The sequence below is a fragment of the Erinaceus europaeus genome, chromosome 18, assembly GCF_950295315.1.
Source record: "Erinaceus europaeus chromosome 18, mEriEur2.1, whole genome shotgun sequence".
Classification (NCBI taxonomy): Eukaryota; Metazoa; Chordata; class Mammalia; order Eulipotyphla; family Erinaceidae; genus Erinaceus; species Erinaceus europaeus.
Window position 1 is genome coordinate 3,465,806 of NC_080179.1, and position 23,155 is coordinate 3,488,960.

The window sequence follows — 23,155 nt, forward strand, 5'->3', positions numbered from 1 at the left end:
GCTTCGCACCACCTGCACTTAACCCGCTGCACCACCGCCTGGCTCCCGGGGGATGCTGATTCTTAAGTACAGAGGCGGCCGTGTGGCAGCCTCTGGGCCACGACTTCCCACAGAAACATGGGTCAGGAGGATACTGGAAGCATGTAGACTCTGACTTCAAGAACTCCCTGCTCAGAGAACAACGCACTTAAAAAAGAACGTGCGTTAGAAGGAAGTAGCCCAGACCTGGCCACGAGTCGCAGCCTGGCCCATAATATTTACTCTTTCTCTCTGACTGTTTACAGGAGGGCAAGTCCGAAGACACTATCCTCTGTTGATAAGATCAATTCTCTCACACTTACCTTCCAACCGCGGCTATAGGACTGAATGACCAGGGCGGAACACTTTGTCTGTCGGTACCTCTTCTGTTGCTGCAGAATCAAAGCGGAAGATGTCAGCGGCTCTGTTTCCCCATGTGTGACACGCATCTTGCCAGGACTGACTAAGGACACCTCCCATTTCATACTCTGAGCTCGTGGTCACCCATATTCCTTCTGGGAACCATAATGAGAAGGGAAAAAGGAGCAAGCAATCTAAAATCATTAGTTAATCCAAAGGGTGCTTCATGATGCGAAATATGATTAACTGGTAGCTGGCACAGGACTCCTGGGTACACGACAGACCTGGCACACAGCAGACATTCTGCACGGACACACCAAATGCAGACAGAACCAGGTGAACATCTGCTTGAGAGCTCTCTCTCTGCTCGGTACCATTCTTCTCTTCACCATGCATCTAACTAGGCCAGCTCTAACAACTCTGCTTTCTTTCTTTCTTTTGAAAATACTTTTATTTATTTATTATTGGATAGAGACAGAAATTGAGAGGGAAGGGGGACACAGACACACACACACACACACACACACACACACACACACACACAACACACACAGACACCTGCAGCCCTGCCTCACCACTTGTGAAGCTTTCTCCCTGCAGCTGGGGACCAGGGGCTTGAACCCAAGTCCTTGTGCACTGTAATGTGAGCACTAAACCGGGTGCACCACCGCCTGCCCCTCTTCATCCTTTCTTCTAGGTTTGCTGCGTTTTCTCTGTCTCAAGCTGGGGAGTCAGGTAGCAAATGTAAATAAGCTTACATCAACTGACTAAACCTTTATGGAACTTTGATTTTGCATAAAGTCCTTTGGCAGCAAGGCTCTCCATGTGAACCTGACACCATCCTGCACTGAAGGGCTTGTCGTGGACACAAGCCAGCAATCTGAAGTGGGAACTGCCTCCCAGGAGAGCACCTTCCTGCAGGCACACCCACATGTAGCAGACGTCACTACTCACTGAGGCAAGTTAAAGATCCAGGCTGCAGCGCAGTGATTCTCAACTAACATAAAACCCAGAAACCTTTCTTATTTTTATGGCAAAAACTCGGAGGGCATGGAGAGAGTAGGGAGCCCGTTCTTGAAACGTGAGTGCTGACTAGAATGTTTCCCATAGCGTGCTACTAAAATGTGTCGTATTTTTGGAATTGAGTGGCTTTTCAGTACTGCAAATAAATGCACGACAGGCAGTCATCTCAGAAAACTGGCCACACCATACAGCTAAAGGACATTATCTCTTCCAATCTGATGCGAAAATCAAGATACAGATGTCTGTACTAGCAGAAGATAACGGCTATACGGAACTGGAACTTTGAAGTGGTCCTGGACTTGGCCTTCAGTCCCTGCCACTTTGAAACCGTAACAGAGTTAAAGGTACTAACAGTCCAGTGCCTTGGTTTTCTCATCTTTAAAAAAAAGGCAAGAAGACCAGAGATGGCTCGTGGGGTAAGGTGTCTGCACTGCCACACATGCTGTCTGGGTTCGAGCCCCATGGCCAAACTGCACTACGCTGAAGCTCTGGTGTTGTGGTCTCTCTCATCTCTCTCCCTCTCTCATCTCTCTTCCTATTTTTTTTTCCTTCAGGGCTTCGGGGGTTCAGCACTACGAGGCCACTGCTCCTGGTGGCCAATTTTTCCATTTTATTGAACAGGACAGACATACATTGAAGAGGAGAGAGAGAGAGAGACCTGCAGACTTACTTGCTTTGCCGCTTGTGAAGCATCCCCGCCATAGGCGAGGAGTGAGGGCTTGAACCCAGGTCCTTACACTTCGTACTACTTGCACTTAACCAGGTGTGCCGACGCCCACACACCCCTGCTCTGTTGGTATGCATGAGACCCCTTCTGCTTCATTTGGTTTAAATCCCCCCTGCTTAACACTATTCTATTTACATAACCACTGCATTCTATTTACATAACCACTGTTGACAAGCACCTCCCTCCAGGGTATTGGTGGTTCAGTGATAGGATTCTCGCCTGCTCCGCCCCCTCCTTGTCACACCCTGATCCTCTCCTTGTCACACTCTGATTTTCACCAGTCACTTTTCTCTCCACCCTCTCTATGTCACATCCTGTTTCCACCCTACTTGGGAAGTATATATAAAGATAGCATTGTGAGTTTTAGAGTACTCTGAGTTTAACTTAGCTCGTCTTAGATTGTGCTGCGTACTGCATGAATAAAGAGATACTGCCTACAGCTCAACCATGAGTCCCTGATCGTCTGTTACCCGCCCGTGAAGCCAGCCCGGCGAAAACAACATAGCCCATCGAAAACAACACTGCTCTCTATCTGAAGGGTGTGGCCCAGAGTCATGGAACCTCAGACATCACCAAGTAGCCCAGAGGGTCAAACACGCAAGACACAGGCCTGCGTCCGGACAGCGCACCCCGGGCTCTCACCGCGTATCTCCGGAAGCAGGCGGCGATCACCGTCTGGCTCGTCCGCATCAGCAGGAAGTGAGCGCGGCACTTCCAGCCCCGGTAGATCTTCTGGATGAGAGTGGCCAGGTCCTCGAGCCGCTGCTTCCTCAGGTCTTCTAACTTGAATAACTATTAAGAAAGGACAGCAGACTGGTCGTGAAACCCGCATAAACCCACGACATCCACGGAAGAGCCAAGGCGTGGGCACACGAGTGGTTAAATGCACACGCTACAGTGCACATGGACCCAGGTTCAAGCCCCGGGGCCCACCTGCAGGGGGAGAGCTTCACAAGTGGTGAAGCAGGGCAGCAGGTGTCTCTCTATCTCCCCACTCCCCTCTCAATTTCTGTCTCTACCCAGGTAAATAAAATAAAAAGAAAGAGGAAAGGGGTAAAGGTGTCATGATGTTGGAGACAACTCTAAAAAAGGAGAATCATGGGGTCCGGCGGTAGCACAGCGGGTTAAGCGCGTGTGGTGCAAAGCGCAAGGACCGGCATATGGATCCCGGTTCGAGCCCCCGGCTCCCCACCTGCAGAGGAGTCGCTTCACAGGCGGTGAAGCAGGTCTGCAGGTGTCTGTCTTTCTCTCCCCTTCTCTGTCTCCCTTCCTCTCTCCATTTCTCTCTGTCCTATCCAGCAGTGACAATAATAATGACATCAAGGGCAACAAAATGGGGAAAATGGCCTCCAGGAGCAGTGGATTCATAGTGCAGGCACCGAGCACCCAGCAATAACCCTGGAGGCAAAAAAAAAAAAGAGAATCAGCTGTCTTCACTGTAGACGGTACAGGTGACAGCCTGCTCTGATTATTTGCTGAAGTTTATCCAAGAGCCAGAGTCGAGATCCCAGTGGTTCTGAGTGTCTGATCCTCAGAACAGGTGCCCCAAGCTTAGGCTCATCTCTCCACACTGCAGTCAGCTGTCAACAGCAGGGAGACAGAGGCCAGTGCGACTCTAAAGCCACTGAGACATTTCTCAGACGCTCACAACCTCCCAGCCGCCAGCCAGCTCTCTGCTACTGAGACTCCGTGCAGTTCTAGTCACTCTGAGTACTTCCCGACCATCACTGCACGGCTCAGATATCACAAAGCCAGACATCACTCCCCTTCAATTCCTAGAGATCACAGAGGCTTTTCTGATGTATTAAGGGCTGTGGTGTGTGGAATGGGGTCTCACACATGCGCTACTTCACTGCTCTGGGTCACTTCTGCATTTAGGCAGAGAGACAGAGATGAATGAGGAGAAATACCACAGTAACAGAACCCTCTACACCACAGAACCTCCCAGGCTAGGGGTGGTGTGCTGGGACTCAAAACAGCACATACACTACTTGGCCCACCAGGCTCCTTATGTTTCTTAAGTGATGTTTCCTTCAAAATAAACCCTCAAAGAAAGAGACAGGCTGGGAATATGGATCGACCCATAAACGCTCATGTTCAGCGGGGAAGCAATTACAGAAGCCAGACCTTCCACCTTCTGCATCCCACAGTGACCCTGGGTCCATACTCCCAGAGGGATAGAGAATGGGAAAGCTGTCAAGGGAGGGGATGGGATACGGAGTTCTGGTGGTGGGAATTGTGTGGAGTTGTAACCCTCTTATCCTATGGTCCTATCAGTGTTTCCTTTTTATAAATAAATAAATTAATAAACCCCTTGGGGGATGAGGAGATAGCACAGCGGTGGTGCACAGGATATGCAGACAAGAGGTCCCAGGTTCCATCCTCGGCACCACCAAGAGCCAGAGTTGAGTTATGACTCAGGTTAAAACAGAGCAGACCAAAATGAAAACCAGAACAGACCACCGCCACAGCATGGACCTTTTCTCCATTCACCCTGACTTCTCCATTGTCTTTGAAATTTGCAAATAAATTAATGAAAAATTTGAGAGATTATGAAAAGAAAGTGGTACTCTGGGCAGTAACTTGGGTGTACTGATTTTAAGTGAAACACACTGTAAGGCCTTGTATACATGACTAAAGCATACAGTCAGAGTGTAAAAGTTTTGATTACATACTGTTCTTGGATTTCGGATGAATATCTTTGATCTACCAAAGGAATATTCTTCCACAGGAAATTCTAATTCATTAAACAGAACCTCTACACCAGCCCTATAAAAGATGAAAACAATGAATTACAAATGCAGCCTATCACATTTTAAGTCATGCTATCAGGCTCTTGCTGGTATGAAGAAATAGCTTCATTTCCAAGTATAATTACTCTTCAAAATGCATCCTTCTAGCACAGACTTTTCAAACTTAAGTCCCTCCAATTATACCCAAATCCAGTAAATGCTGTTTAAAAAGAAAGAAAATTGGGTCCAGATCAACAAAGTCTAAGAAAACACAGCAGTAAAGTCAGATTCCTGGTTTCATCAGCAGAGACAAGACTTGCAGCAAATATGCATATACCAAAGTGCCAACCAAGGACAGTGTGCAGGAAACTCAGATCTATTTCAAAATCACTCAACTAATTCTCGAAAACATCTTAAGCACTGTTCCCATCTCTCAGACCGTGGGCAGGGCCCAAGAGAGTACTAAGTGCCAAACCAATGAGGCCCAACAGAACATGGATCTTAGGCAGGGAACCCAGGCCTGGACTTGGTTCTGATCTTTCTTGCCATCCTTAGACCCTGGTTTCAACATCAAACTTTCCTGCCCATCTGTGGAATAGGCAGCGGCACTGCAGTGCCTCTCAAATACATTCTTGCAAACATCGACTGTGATGTTCTAGAATTAGCAGTAGAAAGTGAAAGGATGCCTCGAGCCTGTATCATTTGGCGAAGACATTAAATGCACCACAATACACTTCTCGTAATGCAAGTCGAGGGTCTAACACTGTTGATGTTCTGGTCAGAGGTTAGGCCCCATGAGAATATGAAGGCCAACACCAGCGAACTGAAACAGAAATCCTTAAATATCTTTTTTTTTATGTTTTTTAAAATATTTATTTATTTTTCCCTTCTGTTGTCCTTGTTGTTTTATCATTTTTGTTGCTGTCATTGTTGTTGGATAGGACAGAAAGAAATGGAGAGAGGAGGGAAGACAGAGAGGGGAAGAGAAAGACAGACACCTGCAGACCTGCTTCACCGCCTGGGAAGCGACTCCCCTGCAGGTGGGGAGCCGGGGGCTCGAACCGGGATCCTTATGCCAGTCCTTGTGCTTTGCGCCACGTGTGCTTAACCCACTGCACCACCGCCCGACTCCCCCCTTAAATTTCTTTTTACGGTCCATGCAGCAGGCTTGCTGATTTTCTTGTAATAGTGCAGAGACAGTGTCTCTGACCCACTGAGAAGGGGTAACATTTCAGACGGGTGGAAACAGAAGAGAGGTCTTTGCCCAGGTGAGGGCTGATTTCTCTTCTTCTCGCGTGAAGGAAGCTTGTAGAAACTGCTCTACGTTACGAGCTGGCCCGGTGCAGCTCTCCGCCTGGGACTGGCTGCTGAGGGCGGATCAGATGGAGGCCACACTACTCAGCGCCAAGCCACAGACTCCAATCTGGTTTTACTAACAACAGGGCTGCCACTCCCCGACGCCACTTCCCAGCTGAACATACGGCTCCGCAAGGGTGGGACCCCGGCACCCACCCACTGCCATTCTCTACCTTCAAAGACAACGAAGTAAAGCGTCGCTCGTATGCTTTAAGATTTCATCACTGAACACCATCGATGAACTTCTTACCTTGCCGGCCCTTTCCAGTGAGGCCACGTCTGTCTGCAGAGCATTTTGTACCTTTCTAGGCAGGGCTCGTAGGCCTGCCTGAAGGCATAGCCTGCTCTCCTCACACGGACATTCTCCAAAAGCCCCAGGTACCTGATCTGATGGCACACCAACGCCTCGCTGAAGACGTGAGCTGCCTTTTTATCATTTGGTTTGATACACCTGAAAGGCAACAAAAAGTTTAAGCTTTAAATTCTATTTTTGAGGAATCTGTCCGTCCATCTAATGCAAAGTCGATATGATTATTTCCAGAGGAGATGATTCTAGTTGATCCATGAACAACACAAGAGTGCTGAACTGTGGGGTTTTGTAAGACAAGGAGCTGGGCACTGCTCACCCAGTGGTTACGATGGCAAGAAAATAATTAAGGTATAAAAGTATCTGTACGTGTCACTTCATGTTAAGTGTATCTCGAAACTCAAGAGACTTAAAAATGATTTTTCTTTCTTGTGCACTATTCCTGGGCCAATTTCTCCCCCCCCCCCCCTTCCTATTACCACTTTGTGAAGGAGGAAATTTGTTTAATGAGGTTGAATAAATTAGCAAAAGTCAATTTAGGTAGATTCTTACTGGTGAGTCTGAGATTTTAAACTGGGCGTCTGGTTTCAGGGCTGATCTATATTTTATAGAGATAGATAGGTAGATGTCTATGTTATAGAGATAGACAGAGAGACGTATATTTTATAGAGATAGGTAGACATATACTTTATAGAGACAGATGGACAGATGAATGGATAGATAGATGTAGACTTTATAGAGATACAGAGATAGATAGACATTACTTTATAGAGACAGATAGACAGACAGACAGACAGACAGACAGACACTACTGGAGCAGACGTTATCCTAATACCGTGGCACTTCCCTGCGGAGTCAGGGCTCAAACGTGGACTGAACAGATAACAAGGCACATGACCTACCCAGTGAGCTTTTTCTTAGTGCTAAAGAAATAAATATATAATTTAAATGTAATCAGTTGAGAATGAAACCAATTCATCATTTAAAAAATAACTTTTTTTAAAAGCATAAACAGTCTTTATTACAGAATAGAGACAGAGACATTGTGGGGCAGGTCGAGAGACCCCTGCAGCCCTGCTTCACCACACTCATGAAGCTTTCCCCCTGCAGGTGGGGACGAGGGGCTTGAACCTGGGTCCTTGCGCCCTGTAAAGTGTGCATTTAACCAAGTGTGCTGCCTCCTGGCTCCGACCCGTTATTTTTTTCTTTGCAACTACAATCGATAGCTACTGAGGGTCTAACATAACTGCAATCAAACCTGAAAATTTTGCCTAAAAATCTAGATATCAGGCATGTAAGTAAAGCACAAATGCTCCCTCACTCTAGTCGGCTCATAATTGAGTCTTCAAAGTCAGCTACAGAAAGTGCAGGTCGGGCATGGCTGTGTCAAGCGAAATCCAACCTGCTAGACACACCTCTCCTCTCCTCTAGCTGAACAAATACACACAGTACAAACTCTAATCGTAGCTTTTCTTGACTGACTCTTGTGGTGGTTATACCTAACATACCTGAAAAGGCTTTTTTAAGCAACTCTTTTTATCCTTGGGGAAAAAAAACAGATTGTTTTAGGAATAACAGTAATAATAATTATTATCATTATTTCTGGAACTATAATTCTCATGGGAAAGAAGCTATCTTAACAACTTACTACCTTAACAACAGAGCCACCTATAACTAACATTCCACCTAATTTACTGTTGAGTTTTAAGTAAGCATAACACAGATTTAAACTGAATCCAACAAAAGAATCTTACGCCAAAGCCTCACTGCTTCTTATTGTAAAACTCCACAGAGGAAGTTGAGAGTCCTTGTATGTCTATTTCCTTAAGCACCCATTCTATTCCCCGCCACCTCACCCACCCCCCAATTATTTTTCCTTTTTTGGCTCTTTATTTGCTAGTAGAAGGAAAAGGGTGCACTGATGGTTGTTTTTTTTTTTTTTGCCTCCAGGGTTACCGTGGGGGCTCGGTGCCTGCACTATGAATCTACTGCTCCTGGTGGCCTTTTTTTCCTTCCCATTTGATCGGATTGGACAGAGAAATTGAGAGAGGATGAGGAGACAGAGAAAGACAGACACCTGCAGGCCTGCTTCATTGCTTGTGAAGTGACCCCCCTGCAGGTGGGGAGCTGGGGCTCCAACCTGGATCTGTGAGCAGGTCCTTGTACTTCGGGCTCTGTGCATTTAAACAGGTGAGCCACCACCTGGCCCTGAAAAATCTGTTCAGCAAAGCGAATACAACAAGCCAGCAGGCACATGCTTTCCCTCGAGTCCCTTTCTTCTGACCTGCCAACGGGATCAGGCGTGCAGACATACCTGATGTAGTTTGGATTCTTGGTTTGTAGATTTTTCATCAGAGTAGCCACAGAGGCCTTGAACTGTGAGCCTGCAGTAGGAGGCCTTTTCAAATTGATTTTAGAAGGGTTCCCTTCAGGAAACAGAGACTTGATGAGGGTGTGACTGGCCTTCCACATGGCTTGAGACAGATCTCGATAGAGAAGGTCATTATTTTTGTCAACAAATCCTTCCACCTGATACAGCACCTAGAAGTAGGACATGGGACAGCTGTTGACACAACGCTTAACAGATGTCAAACTGAAGTTAAAAATACTCCAACACTATCTATACTCCAGGCTCTTCTTACTCCATCAAAAAAAATTTTTTTTTCCCAACACATTAGTCATACTCCAATTCTGAATTAGCCTGAAAGTTTAAATTCCATCTGTTTAAATCAAAGAGTTAAAAAATTCTATTACTCTTCAGACCTTTGCAACAATAAGTTTCAAAAATGTTATCATAACATTTTCAGAGGATTTTTGTTTCTTTTGGTGTTTGAACATATTTTCGAGGTCTTACTTTTATTTTGTAGTTCACGTGTGCCAATTCTGGTCAGTTTAAAAGTAGACTGGGGAGACAGAAGTGGCATGAATATTTTCATAGACATCCTGAGTCAACAGAGAAATTGACCAGGAAATGATCTTCTAATGACATAGGCTAATGGAAAGAAGAGAAACAACTGCTATGTCTTGAAATAAAAAAGATGTATTCATACAGCAGATTTAATTACAAAATGCATTGTTAAGAATCAGTTACCCACGAGGGAAAGAGAGAGGCAGGCTGGGAGTATGGATCCACCTGCCAACACCCATGTTCAGCGGGGAAGCAATTCCAGAAGCCAGACCTTCCACCTTCTGCATCCCACAGTGACCCTGGGTCCATACTCCCAGAGGGATAGAGAATAGGAAAGCTGTCAGGGGAGGGGGTGGGATACGGAGTTCTGGTGGTGGGAAGTGTGTGGAGTTGTGCCCCTCTTAACCTATGGTTTTTGTCAGTGTTTCCTTTTTTTTTTTTTTTAATATTTATTTATTCCCTTTTGTTGCCCTTGTTGTTTTATTGTTGTAGTTATTATTGTTGTTGTCGTTGTTGGATAGCACAGAGAGAAATGGAGAGAGGAGGGGAAGACAGAGAGGGGGAGAGAAAGATAGACACCTGCAGACCTGCTTCACCGCCTGTGAAGCGACTCCCCTGCAGGTGGGGAGCCAGGGCTCGAACCGGGATCCTTATGCCGGTCCTTGTGCTTTGCACCACCTGCGCTTAACCTGCTGCGCTACCGCCAGACTCCCAGTTTCCTTTTTATAAATGAATTTTTTTTTAAAAAAGAGTAGATTTATCTACAAAGTAATTTATTTCTCTTTGAAGTTTGTGACCTTATTTGCAATAAGGGAGACACCAACACCAGTTAATTTATCTTGTAGGACTTCCAAAATTGATCTACTATTAAAAAATCATTTTTAGAATTATCTGTAGTTTCTATTAGTTAATATGAAACGGATCTCGGAGGATAAGCGAAAAAAATGATTTCGCTTTCTTCTTGGCCACCAGTTAGCAGAGTTCTGCCAGCTTTCTGGTAGTCTTCAGTGACCCTGCTTTTTACTGTCATATCTCTTGTACTTCTTGACAGATCTTTTTATGGGATAGTTAAAGGCTTGCCAATAATAAGAATCAGTTTTTAAAATACATTCGAACTCTTTCGTTAAGACCTTGACTTGGCTCAACATGGTTGAGACTGTTTCTGTGAAGCATTTACTAGGTCTACTATATATTTTGTTTATTTATTTTCCCTTTGGTTGCCCTTGTTTTTTATTGTTGTTGTAGGTATTATTATTGTTGCTGTTAATGATGTCGTCGTTGTTGGATAGGACAGAGAGAAATGGAGAGAGGAGGGGAAGACAGAGAGGGGGAGAGAAAGACAGACACCTGCAGACCTGCTTCACCGCCTGTGAAGCGACTCCCCTGCAGGTGGGGAGCCGGGGGCTGGAAACGAGATCCTTGTGCCGGTCCTTGCACTTTACAACACCTGCGCTTAACTCGCTGCGCTACCGCCCAAGTCCCTACTATCTATTTTTTAAAAAAATATATATTTATTTATTCATGAGAAAGACAGGCAGAGAGAGAAAGAACCAGACCTCACTCTGGTACATGTGCTGCTGGGGACTGAACTCGGGACCTCTTGCTTGAGAATCTTGTGCTTTATCCACGGCGCCACCTCCCAGACCACTAGCCCTACTATTGTTTTAAAATTTATGTATTTCTTACTGGATAGAGGCGGGGAAATGGATAAGGGAGGGAGAGGTAGAGAGGGAAGGAGACAGAGAGAGTGAGTGAGCCCTGCAGCCCTGTTCTACCGCTTGAGAAGTTTTCTCCCTGCAGGTGGGAAGCAAGGGCTTGAACCTGGGTCCCTGCGCACTGTGCTGTGTGCGCTCAAGGCCCCTACTGCCTCTACTATTTTAACAGTGGCTTCATTCCCCCACAAGGTGCACTGACCAGAATGCTCATCTCTACCTCTCGTCGCCCTGCGGTGAAGACGCCGTGAGACCAGTGCGCAGGGCTGTGCCTACCTTGCCGGCATAGTGCTGGATCCTGAAGCAGTTGTGGGGGAGGGAAGTGTCATTGAGGAACCGAGAGCACTTGCTCATCCTGCTCTCGAAGTGCTGGTGGGTGGCGCAGACTTGGTTCAGCTTTTCCAAGAAGGTCTCATCAGTGACCGTGCCAGGCCTCAGGCACTCCTCGTCCAGCATGGCCAGGATCCCATTTGTGTTCTGAGAGAACAGGGTAAGAAAGGTTTCCTTCCTTCCTCAACGTATTGTCTTAATAACGATTTCTGATCATATCCCCGAACACAACCAACTCAGTCACAAGAAAACTCCGGCCAGTTACAACAAAAGGCGAAGGATCAAGACAAACAACACAGAGCTGCACAAGTCGGCTCTTCTTCAGGTGGGGTGTGCGTGTGTGTGCGTGTGTGTGTGTGTGTGCGTGTGTGTGTGGATGTGTGTGTGGATGTGTGTGTGTCAGTGAGTGTGTGTGTGAGTATGTGAGGGCGTGTGAGTGTGCATGTGTGAGAGCGTGTATGTATGTGTCAGTGAGTGTGTATGTGAGAGCGTGTGAGTGTGCGTGTGTGAATGTGTGTGCGTGTGTGAATGTGTGTGTGCGTGTGTGAGAGCGTGTGCGTGCATGTGTGAATGCGTGTGTGCGCGTGTGTGTCAGTGAGAGTGTGAGAGCGTGTGAGTGTGTGTATGTGTGTCAGTGAGTGAGTATGTGTGTGAGTGTGAGCGTGTGTGTATGTGTGTGTGTGAGCGTGTGTGAGTGGGTATGTGAGTATGAGTGTGTGTGTGTGTGAGCGTGTGTGAGAGCGTGTGTGTGACTGTGTGTGTGTGAGTGAGAGCGTGTGTGTGTGTGTTTCAGTGAGTGTGTGTATTTGTCAGTGTGAGTGTGTGAGCGAGTGTGTGTGTGTGAGAGTGTGTGTGCGAGTGTGTGTGTGATTTTCATTAGTTTCTGTGCTCCTATTCTGTTGCCCACCCAGGAGGGACTCAAAAGCCACCTCAACCATCTTACCTGGCTGACTACTGAAATTCCTACTGTTAGAAAACAACTCCATACCTGCCACCAGTGTGCAGATGCCACCATGACTCCACCCTGACCTCCCTGGGCAGACGATCTCCCCCATGTGTCCTGGAGCCTCCCCTCCCCAGAGCCCTGCCCCACTAGGGACAGACAGACACAGGCTGGGGGTGTGGATCCACCTGCCAACACCCATGTCCAGTGGAGAAGCAATGACAGAAGCCAGAACTTCCACCTTCTGCTCCCCATAGAGAATTTGGGTCCAGACTCCCAGAGGGATAAAGAACAGGGAAGCTTCCAGTGGAGGGGACGGGACAGGGAGCTCTGGTGGTGGGAACTGTGTGGAGCTGTACCCCCATGATCTTACATTTTGTTAATCATTATCAAGCCACTCTTTAATTAAAAAAAAAAGAAGAAGAAAATTGCATTGCCAAAGATTGAAAAAGCAAATTTAAAAACCTGAAACCAATGTGACAATAATCTCTACACCATGTGGCCACTGTCTTTTCAGGCCACTATGTAATTTATAGCTTGTGGAGGAAATTGGTTTCAGCTGTTTCCAAACTGTCCATGCGTTCAAAATAAAGTTTATTTTTTTAAGAAAAAGAAATCATGTGATTTGGGATGCTGTTTCAATGATCAATGCAATCAAGCTGTGTTTCCAGAGTCTCTGTTTAGAATAAAACTCTTCCGGATTAAATTTCCAAATGGACGTTAGCCATGACTGAGAGGTCTTATTCCTTGCGTATTCAGAGTCAGTGATTATCCCAAAATTAGTCAGTCCTGTTAAACTGAATCTAAACCCAGAATTTTCTGCATTTAAAGTAGCTTTTCCCTTGATAGGCTCCACCTGCCTCCCAAAGGCCCATGAGTCTCAAGTGCAAGGAGAACAATCTGTTCACAGACTCCACCCACTTCCGCTAAGGCAAACTGCCCCTTTCCGCTCCCCTCTGCTCTCAAGGCCCTGAAAGCCTCTGACCAGCATTTTACTCATTCGACCCAAAACCTTCCGGGAAGTGTGGACTCTCAGGAATCATAACAGCCCCAGAATAAACAGTATTGTTAAGGGAAGGAAGCACTTCCTTTATGCAACCAAGTTCCTATGTGAACAGGAGTTTCTTCAATCACATGCAAAGGGGATTTGGGGCTGTGCTAGTATAGTTAAATTAGGCGTATTGCCGCCATATGTCTGCGTGCTTTCCTGCTCAAAGAGAAACTCCCCCTTCTTGAGGGGGAACGCTTCAGGGTAGTGTTTACTTATACAGGAAAAGGCGCTAGTCACGGATTCTGAAACTTAAGGCTTGCAGAACAAAGATATTTGACCACCAGATAGAACAGGACTTCTGCATCCCACGATGACCCTGGGTCCATACTCCCAGCGGGATAAATAGGAAAGCTGTCAGGGGAGGGGATGGGATACAGAGTTCTGGTGGTGGGAATTGTACCCTTATCCTCTGGTCTTGTCAGTGTTTCCATTTTATAAATAAAAATTAAAAAAAAAAAAAAGAACAGGACATTTTCAGAAAATTCTCTTGTATTCTGGAGTTTCGAATTGCTTAGGCAATAATGTTCATATTACAATACTGTTCAAAAATTTCAAGACAATGTGTATCTTTAATTAAAAACTATAATTTTTTTAGTGTTCAATTTAATGGAATATGGAGCTCTCAGGCATACTTTGAATTCTGATGGAATAGTTAATGACAGTTTCAAAGGGACTTGATAAGATGGACAGACGATGACTTGTGGGGTAGTTTAAGAGTCTCCGACCGGTATGAGACTATATATATTTAAACTGTTACAGTTCTGTAAGCTAATGTTCACTCACTAATGATAGCATAGCAATGATACAGAAGAGAGACTGAGTCCATTCCGGGTCAGCACTCACTCAATGCTGACAGGAAGCATCTCACACACTGTTTCTAATTATTTTGCCATCAAGGCCAAGAGTGAGGCTCATCCTGGGTTACACAAGCATGGCCAGGCTTCCACCACAAACTGTTCCCTTCATCTAATCCCTTCATTTATAATAACCCATAAAGCATGATGTAAAGACAAAAATCCAGGCTTCAGAAGGCTTCTGGTCAAATTATACACGAATCATTTGAAAAGCCCCACAGCCCCTCACCCCAGAAGAAACATCACGTCATCTCATATTGTCGCTAAGCCAGTGCTGGAAGGAAGGTCTGCAGGGAGTTACTCCTGGTGTCCCGTGTTCCTTCTAAACCTGCCTCCACAGGTCTACAAGTGAGCTGTTTCTAGTGTCCTCGTTAGAGAACACTGCAAATTGCTCTTTCCTCCTTTAACCAAACCAGAAAAGCCTGTTTTTGTTTATAATTTTTTGTTATCTATTTATGAGATGTAATCAATATTTGACACTGTATCAGTTTAAGACACACAACATGCTAATTGGATGTATTTCTGTATTAAAGATTATCATATTAATATTAGCTACTTTTTAATGTATACTTATTTATTTTCCCTTGTTGTGCTTGTTGTTTTTCATTATTGTTGTAACTGATGCCGTCGTTTTTGGATAGGACAGAAAGAAATGGAGACAGGAGGGGAAGACAGGGGGCGGGGGGAGAGAAAGACAGACACCTGCAGACCTGCTTCACCGCCTGGGAAGCAACTCCCCTGCAGGTGGGGAGCCGGGGGCTCGAACCGGGATCCTTATGCCGGTCCTTGTGCTTTGTTCTCTGTGCCCTAGCTGGCTATTCACATCCTATGATTACCATTTCCTCTTTCAGCAAAGTTTAAGTACATGCTATATATTGTTGATGGCAGTCTCCAATCTGTACACTGGATATACAAAACTTACTTTCTTCTAGTTGGAAGTCTGTGCCCCATAACCAATGTTCCTGAGTGGCCCCAAACCCCTGATCTATTCTCCTGCTCTGCGTTCGGCATTCTGCGGCTGCGTTATGTAGATGACCGCACAGCGCACATCACTGCCTCCTGATGTGTTTCCTACGCCTGCTTCCCTCAATAGCCGCTCACGTTGCTACCAAAGACAGAATTTCCTTCTTTCTCACGGCCGAGTAACTTTCGACGCTAGATTGCTCCCGCCCCTTGGTTACTGTGAGTAGTGTTAAACTGAGTATGGGAGCCTCAGCCCACTTCCTCTGGATAGATTCCCCACAATGGAACTGCTGGACCATATGATGCCTGCCCACCCTCCACACCCCGGAGCACTGTAGCAGTACTGGGGACTCAGCCCTCAGAGACTCAGGCAAGAAGTTTCTTTGCATTAACTATCATGCTATTTCCCTAGCCCACTCTGTTTTCATTTTTGAGGAGTCTCCGTATTATTTTTCATAGCACCTGTTATCAGCTTCCATTTCTACCAATGGTGCACAAAGGTTTGCTTGCCTTCAAGCCCTTGATAAGAAAGGTCTTCTTGGATCTGGCAGAAACCTGACTCCTCCAGTGCAGTGCTCACATTCAGAAGCAGTGGCCTGAGCCTGGGGTTCTGGCACACAGAAAGGACTGGTGCTTTGCTGCTGGTGGGGATGTCAGTGGGTCCAGCCCCTGTGTAGAACAGTCTGGAGAACTCCCAGAAGGCTAAAATTGAACCTACCCTACAACCCTGCAATTCCTCTCCTGGGGGATAGATCCTAAGGAACCCAGCACACCCATCCAAAAAGATCTGTGTACACATATGTTCTTGGCAGCACAATGTGTAATAGCCAAAACCTGGAAGCAACCCAGGTGTCCAACAACAGATGAGTGGCTGAGCAAGTTGTGGTCTAGATACACAATGGAATACTACTCAGCTATAAAAACTGGTGACTTCACCATTTTCAACCCATTTCAGATGGAGCTTGAAGAAATCATGTTAAGTGAGATAAGTTAGAAACAGAAGGATGAATAGGGGATGATCTCACTCTCAGGCAGAAGCTGAAAAACAAGATCAGAAGGGAAAACAGTGAGCAGAGCTTGGACTGGAGCTGGTGGATTGCACCAAAGTCAAAGACTCTGGGGTGGGTGGGTGGGGTAGATACAGGACCAAAAAGGATGACAGAGGACCTAGTGGAGGTTATATTGTTATGTGGAAAACTGGGAAATGTTATGCATGTACAAACTATTGTATTTACTGTCGATTATAAAGCACTAATTCCCCAATAAAGAGAAAAAAAAAAAAAAAAAGACTGGTGCATTCAGCAGGACATCTGAATGTCACAAATGGCTTCCAGGTTATGCCAGCAGGTGGGATGAGGGATTCCAGCTAGAATATCAAGTTGCCCAGTTGTTTGTGTTCAAGGATTTCATCTGGCTTCTTGTGGCTAAAACAAGTGAAGTCTCCAGCAGACGCCCTCCCCCGTGTGTCCTGGAACCCCCCCTTCCCCAGATCCTTGCCCCACTAGGGAAAGGCAGAAACAGGCTAGGGGTGTGGATCCACCTGCCGACACCCATGTCTAGCGGAGAAGCAACTACAGAAGCCAGAACTCCCACCTTCTGCTCCCCATAAAGATCCTGGGTCCAGACTCCCAGAGGGATAAAGAACAGGGAAGCGTCCAATGGAGGGGATGGGACATGGGGCTGTGGTGGTGGGAACTGTGTGGGATTGTACCCCTGTTATCTTACTATCTTGTTCATCAATATTAAATCACTAAAGAAAAAAAAAAGTGCTAAAGTTTGCCGCTGAAGGAAGGGAAATCATTACAAGCAGTAAATTCTATCACTAAGAGACTCTTCAGAAAACTGTAGCTAATACTCACATTTTCTATGAGGTCGCAAATGATGGCATTGTTGAAGTATTCTATGTGCGTCCATTCTATATCCTGAAAACCAAGCCAGAACAAACAAACAATCACATTCCATAGGATGGTGCCCCCAAACTAGCATCTAGAAGGCAGGCTTCACCCACTGAATCATCTTTTACTTCCTGTATACATAAGAACTGATTCCTTTATAAAACCAGGGCTGCAAATACATTCTTGTAGTTCCCAGCAGCGAGCGGTCCGCTACGGACATGGTCTGACTGAAACGAGCCCCCGTGACCTGCTGGGAGACTGGCTTCCACCGCACACCCATCTGTGGCGATTTCCCACGCACTTCACTGGCCGCGGGCCAAGCGTTCACCCAACCAGCCCTTGGGTCAATATTACTTTGTGTATATTTACAGTGTTTATAAGGAAACAAGTCAGAATTTGATCCCAAGAATCTAAGAATGCCCAGATTTTTCTGTTCTTAGTTTGTAAATCATGAGGCAAAAAAAAAAAAAATTAATTTTAGAGTCAAACACACGTTGGAGTGAAGTTAACTATTTCCAGAGTCAAAGTATTTTCAACTCCAGAAGGACAGAAAAATCCATCTACTAGTTGCAAAACCAAATCTGTGAGGCCACATGTAATCATTCTGTATTTGCTGACCCTGTTGGCCATCACTATAAACATTTATTTTTCCTTCTAAGAGGAAGATATTTAAATCACACAGCAACTTAGGAATATTCCTATATACTCATAGAAGTGGTTTTCAACAGTCTGTACAAACTGTTTTAAGTTACAGATCAAAGTCTGGGCATTCTCTTTAGGATGAGAAGACAGGAAGAGAATGAATCCTGCTTTTAGGGTGTTTATGTTACCAAAAGGTGTCAGACAAGTAAGAAAAGTTCTTAAAGCAAAATGATTACTCTAAAATAGAGAAAAATATCTGTGCTTTAGTTTTCTAGTAATGGTTTATTTTTACTAAGTCACAAGGGAGAATAATCACATTAGAAAAGTGAATATTAAGACCAGAGAGAGAGAGAGAATTCAGTATCCTTCACGAGATAAAGTAATACTACAGCAAGACTACAGAAAGTGATGAGAACTAAGTGACACTATCACTAAAATACTAAAGTGAATAAACAGGAAATAAAGTCATAGGTATAATTCCCCCCCCCCCTAAAGAAAACTATACTTAGGAAGAGACTGGCTAATGAAAGCCAAGTATGTATTCTGCAATTAATTAGGGATGAAAGTATCTTTAAAAAAAAAAAAAAGAAGAAGAAGCGCAAGGACCGGCGTAAGGATCCCGGTTCGAACCCCGACTCCCCACCTGCAGGGGAGTCGCTTCCCAGGCGGTGAAGCAGGTCTGCAGGTGTCTGTCTTTCTCTCCCCCCTCTCTGTCTTCCCCTCCTCTCTCCATTTCTCTCTGTCCTATCCAACAACGACAATAATAACTACAACAATAAAACAACAAGGGCAACAAAAGGGAATAAATAAAATAAATATTTTTAAAAAAAGACATATGTATTTATTGGATAGAGACAGAGAAGGAAAGGGTAATAAAAGGAGAGAGGCAGAGTCCCTGCAGCCCTGCTTCACTGCTTGCCAAGCTTCCCTCTTGCAGGCGGGGGCCCGGGGCTCGGTAATGTGTTGTGCCTTCCACCAGGTGTACCACCACCTGGCCCCACCATCACTTTTGATCCTTTAAAAATTACACTGAGTGAGATAATCCATACCTGGTGCTAGTATACTCCCTGGTATACAGCAAACACTTGATATATGTTACCTATTTCCAGTATAAAACTTCAGAAAACTTGTGCTTTTCAAGGTGAGCAAAGTCTCACGACAGTTTTCGATTTGTACACAGACGCTGAGAGACAGTGAGGGTATACGATCACTTTAGGTTTTTGCAGACGCCTATCATGTTATAAGCAGCATAATCAATTCCTTTGTCAACTGTCAGAGAATTCTCCTGACATTTTTTTTAAAAAACATTTTAAAATATTTATTTACTTATTCCCTTTTGTTGCCCTTGTTATTTTATTGTTGTTGTATAAGAAAGACAGAAATGGAGAAAGGAGGGGAAGACAGAGAGGGGGAGAGAAAGACAGACACCTGCAGACCTGCTTCACCGCCTCTGAAGAGACCCCTCCTGCAGGTGGGGAGCCGGGGGCTCGAACCGGGATCCTGATGCCGGTCCTTGTGTTTTGCGCCACGTGCGCTTAACCCGCTGCGCTACCGCCCGACTCCCCTCTCCCGACTTGCTATCCCATGACAAGCCAGCTGTCCCTTCTCTTTCTAGAGTTGCCTGTCTAGAACAACATATAAATGGAGTCACACAATAAGCAGCCTTTTGAGTCTGGCTTCTTGTCAGTGTCCTACAGGTGACAGTCACCCATCCATGTTACTATGTGTGTCCACGGCCTGCTCGTTTATGCTGACAGAAGCCCCTGTGTGAAAAGAGTCCCTATTCTGTGGGCTATCATCTCGGGCGATTTTCTTAACGTGCTTTTTAAAGATCAAACTCTCTGGTCACGGCTAGGAACATTCCAGCCACAATGACCCTGGGTCCATGCTCCCAGAGGGATAAAGAATAGGGAAGATACCAAGGGAGGGGATGGGATACGGAGCTCTGGGGGTGGGCACTGTGTGGAAACGTACCCCTCTTATCCTGCAGTCTTGTCAATATTTCCGTTTTATAAATAAAAGAAAAAATCTAACTCTTCAGTGGTTATTTTAATGATACAATCTCCCCGTATTTGTTACATGACACTGCCTTTTATCTAGTAAATAGGTACTGAAATCGGTAAGAGAACATCTGTTCTTTTCTTTTCTATTCTTTCTTTTTTTTTTTTTATTGCCACATTGGTTACTGCTGGGGTTCAGTGCCTGCACTATAAATCCATTGTTCCCAGCAGCCATCCCCCCTCTTCTGTTCTTATTTGGTAAAACAGAGAAAAGTGGAGAGAATAGGGAGAGGAAGAGAGAAGGAGACACCTGCCGCCCTGTTTCACCACTCGTGAAGAGTTTCCCCCCTGCAGGTGGGGAGCGGGGGCTTGAACTTGGATCCCTGTGCATGGTAATCTGTGCACCATACCACACCAGCTGATTCTTCTCTTTCTTCCTCTTTGCTGTGCTCCACCTCTGTGGAGTCTCTGTGGGCTTTCTCTGACCTCCCTCAGGTTTCACAGACTATCACTTCTTACTGCTGCACTAGAATCCAGTGTGATCTGCATCGATCCGCTGACATCTGTTTAGTCCTGCTTTGTACCACGTATTATTTCTGAGCACCAGAGCAAAGACACACGTAGTCAGGTTCATTGTGGCTACCAGATGAAAATCGTCAAGTCCTAATTTCTGACCAGTCTGTAAGACCTCGTATGATTAAACTCAGATTAATCTTACCTGGCATTCAAAGAGCATTCTGAAAGAGTATTTGCATTAGGAGAGAGAATGGGATTATTCTCTCTCCCAGGGTTATTGCTGGGGCTCGGTGCCTGCACCATGAAGCCACTGCTCCCGTGGCCATTTTTTTCCCATTTTATTGGAGAGATAGAGAGGAAAAGAGAAAGAAAAGAAGCCTGCAGACCTGCTTCATCGCTTGTGAAGCTTTCCCCTTGCAAGGTGGGGAGTGAGGTCTCGAACCCGGATCTTTGCATGGGCCACTGCGCTCGGCACTAGGTGCGTTGGACCAGGTATACCACCTCCCGGACCCCGAGGTGTATCTGTACCTCCCGTATGTACTCCTCCTGCTCTTCTTTAAGAGTCAGCTCAATGAAGATCTGCTGCAGCTTCTCATTGCAGTAATTGATGATGAACTGTTCGAAGCTATTATCCTGCAGAGAGAAAGGAAGAGTCGTGAGCGCCAGGCCTCCACTCTGAGCGCGGGACCCACAGGGAAAGCGCCCGGCCTCCTGCACCACAGCTCAGCACACAGCTGCGGCCAGAGGCTCGGACATCGAGGACATCGCAGACATCGCGGACACCACACCGGAGAGAAACGACACAGCGGCCACGGAATGGCTGGGGGCCACGCTCCTGACTCCCGACGCTGCTTGGCAAGGGCGAGGAGCTTCCGTTAAAAAGAAGAGCCCCATGTGCGATCAAACAGGCAGGCAGATAGACCTCTGCTACCTCACTCACCACTCTCTCATCCTCAGGGCAAAAACTCCAGTAAAGTCGGCATGTCCTGACCCGCAATTTCCTCGCAACGCTAAAACCCCTCGCGCTGATTCTTACAGTCACATCTTAAAGAGTATTTTAAAATTTATTTCTTTATATTTTATGGGCGAGGGTTAATGATTTACAGTACAGTCGATGACATATAGGCATTAAGATCTTATTTCCTGATCTCATCTACAGGGGGAGATAGGAACAAAAAAAAGAAAAAGGCCATTCTGGGGGGAATAGAAAGTTAAATTTAGACAGGGTGTGGCATATTGCACCACAGCAGAGAACTCTGAGGCAGGAGAGGCAGGACTGAGGTGAAAGGATGTTGGGGTCCTGGTGTGTACTGACAATTAAAAAAAACAATCACACTGTATGTGTGCGTGTGTAGAATGATCATGTTTGTGTGTGATTATGTAATGTATGTTATGTCTGTAATGATTATGGGCTTGTATGCAATAATTAGTTCCATATTTATCTGTCATACTAGACTGTATAGTCTTTTTAAAAAATTCATATTATCTTTATTTATTTGATAGAGACAGCCATAAGTTGAGAGGAGGGGGGTGATAGGGAGAGAGACAGAGAAACATCTGCAGCCCTGCTTTGCTACTTGTGAGGGTTTCCCTCTGCAGGTGGGGACCGGGGACTGAACCCAGGTCCTTGTGCACTGTAACACAGGCGCTCAACCAGATGTACCACACCCCGGCCCCCAAGACAGTATAGTCTTTTTTTTTTTACATGCATAACATTCCCCAGTTTCTCATATACAATACAACCCCCACTAGGTCCTCTGAATCCTTCTTAGACCTGTATTCTCCCCACCCACCCACCCCAGAGTCTTTTACTTTGGTGTGATACGCCAATTCCATTTCAGGTTCTACTTCTGTTTTCTTTTCTGATCTTGTTTTTCAACTTCTGCCTGAGAGTGAGATCATTCCATATTCATCCTTCTGTTTCCGACTTATTTCACTTAACATGAATTTTTCAAGGTCCGTCAAAGATTGGCTGAAAACGGTGAAGTCACCATTTTTTACAGCTGAGTAGTATTCCATTGTGTATCTAGACCACAACTTGCTCAGCCACTCATCTGTTGTTGGACACCTGGGTTGCTTCCAGGTTTTGGCTATTACAAATTGTGCTGCCAAGAACATATGTGCACACAGATCTTTTTGGATGGCTATGTTGGGTTCCTTAGGATCTATCCCCAGGAGAGGAATTGCAGGGTCGTAGGGTAGGTCCATTTCTAGCCTTCTGAGAGTTCTCCAGACTGTTCTCCACAGAGGGTGGACCAATCCCAAGACGGTACAGTCTTAAGGTCAACTGAATGCCACTTTTTTCACCAATGTATGCTCATGTCTTACGACGCACTGCTCTGCTGGCAAGGATTCCTACCCAATGGAGGCCTGAGGAGCCGAGCACATCCAACAACACCCCTCAGCTAGGGATCCTCTCCTCAGTCCCACAAGGCTCAAGCCAGCGTTACTGTTACGACTGCAGCAGTTCCTCCTTCATCTCTGGTTTCTCCGGTGAACTCTGACCAAAAAGATGCAGGCCTGGGTCACTTGTGAAGAGTCCACAAGACCCTGCACATGTCTTGAAGGCACAGGCTTGCTCCAAGCGCTACACCATCCAGGAAGAACTGGCCTGACGACAATTCTTTTCCTCCTTTTCACGTCCATCTCCCTTTGTGAAGACAGACTGACGGTGAGGGGTGGAGTGGCCTCGGGACAGATTTTAGCTCACTGAAGCACTTCAATCTGGCCAGTGAGCCGGCAGGATCCACCTGTATGTCATGGTCCAGATGAAGCCTAAACACACACAGCAAATGGGCTTCTTTCTTTTCTTTGGAAA

General features: G+C 45.8%; 1 protein-coding gene across 5 annotated transcripts in view; it reads right to left on the minus strand.

The window, feature by feature from the left end:
* The window catches only part of MYO1B (myosin IB), a 178,784-nt gene that overhangs the window by 23,365 nt on the left and 132,264 nt on the right, over window positions 1-23,155 (minus strand). For all 5 annotated transcript variants that reach the window (XM_060177568.1, XM_060177566.1, XM_060177567.1 and 2 more), the window contains exons 14-21: window positions 20,866-20,970; window positions 17,144-17,206; window positions 11,420-11,620; window positions 8,838-9,064; window positions 6,467-6,667; window positions 4,804-4,897; window positions 2,771-2,920; window positions 342-410 (exon numbers count right to left, since the gene is read on the minus strand). In XM_060177568.1, the coding sequence (XP_060033551.1) occupies window positions 342-410; window positions 2,771-2,920; window positions 4,804-4,897; window positions 6,467-6,667; window positions 8,838-9,064; window positions 11,420-11,620; window positions 17,144-17,206; window positions 20,866-20,970 (1,110 nt within the window). The remainder of the gene's footprint in view (window positions 1-341; window positions 411-2,770; window positions 2,921-4,803; window positions 4,898-6,466; window positions 6,668-8,837; window positions 9,065-11,419; window positions 11,621-17,143; window positions 17,207-20,865; window positions 20,971-23,155) is intronic.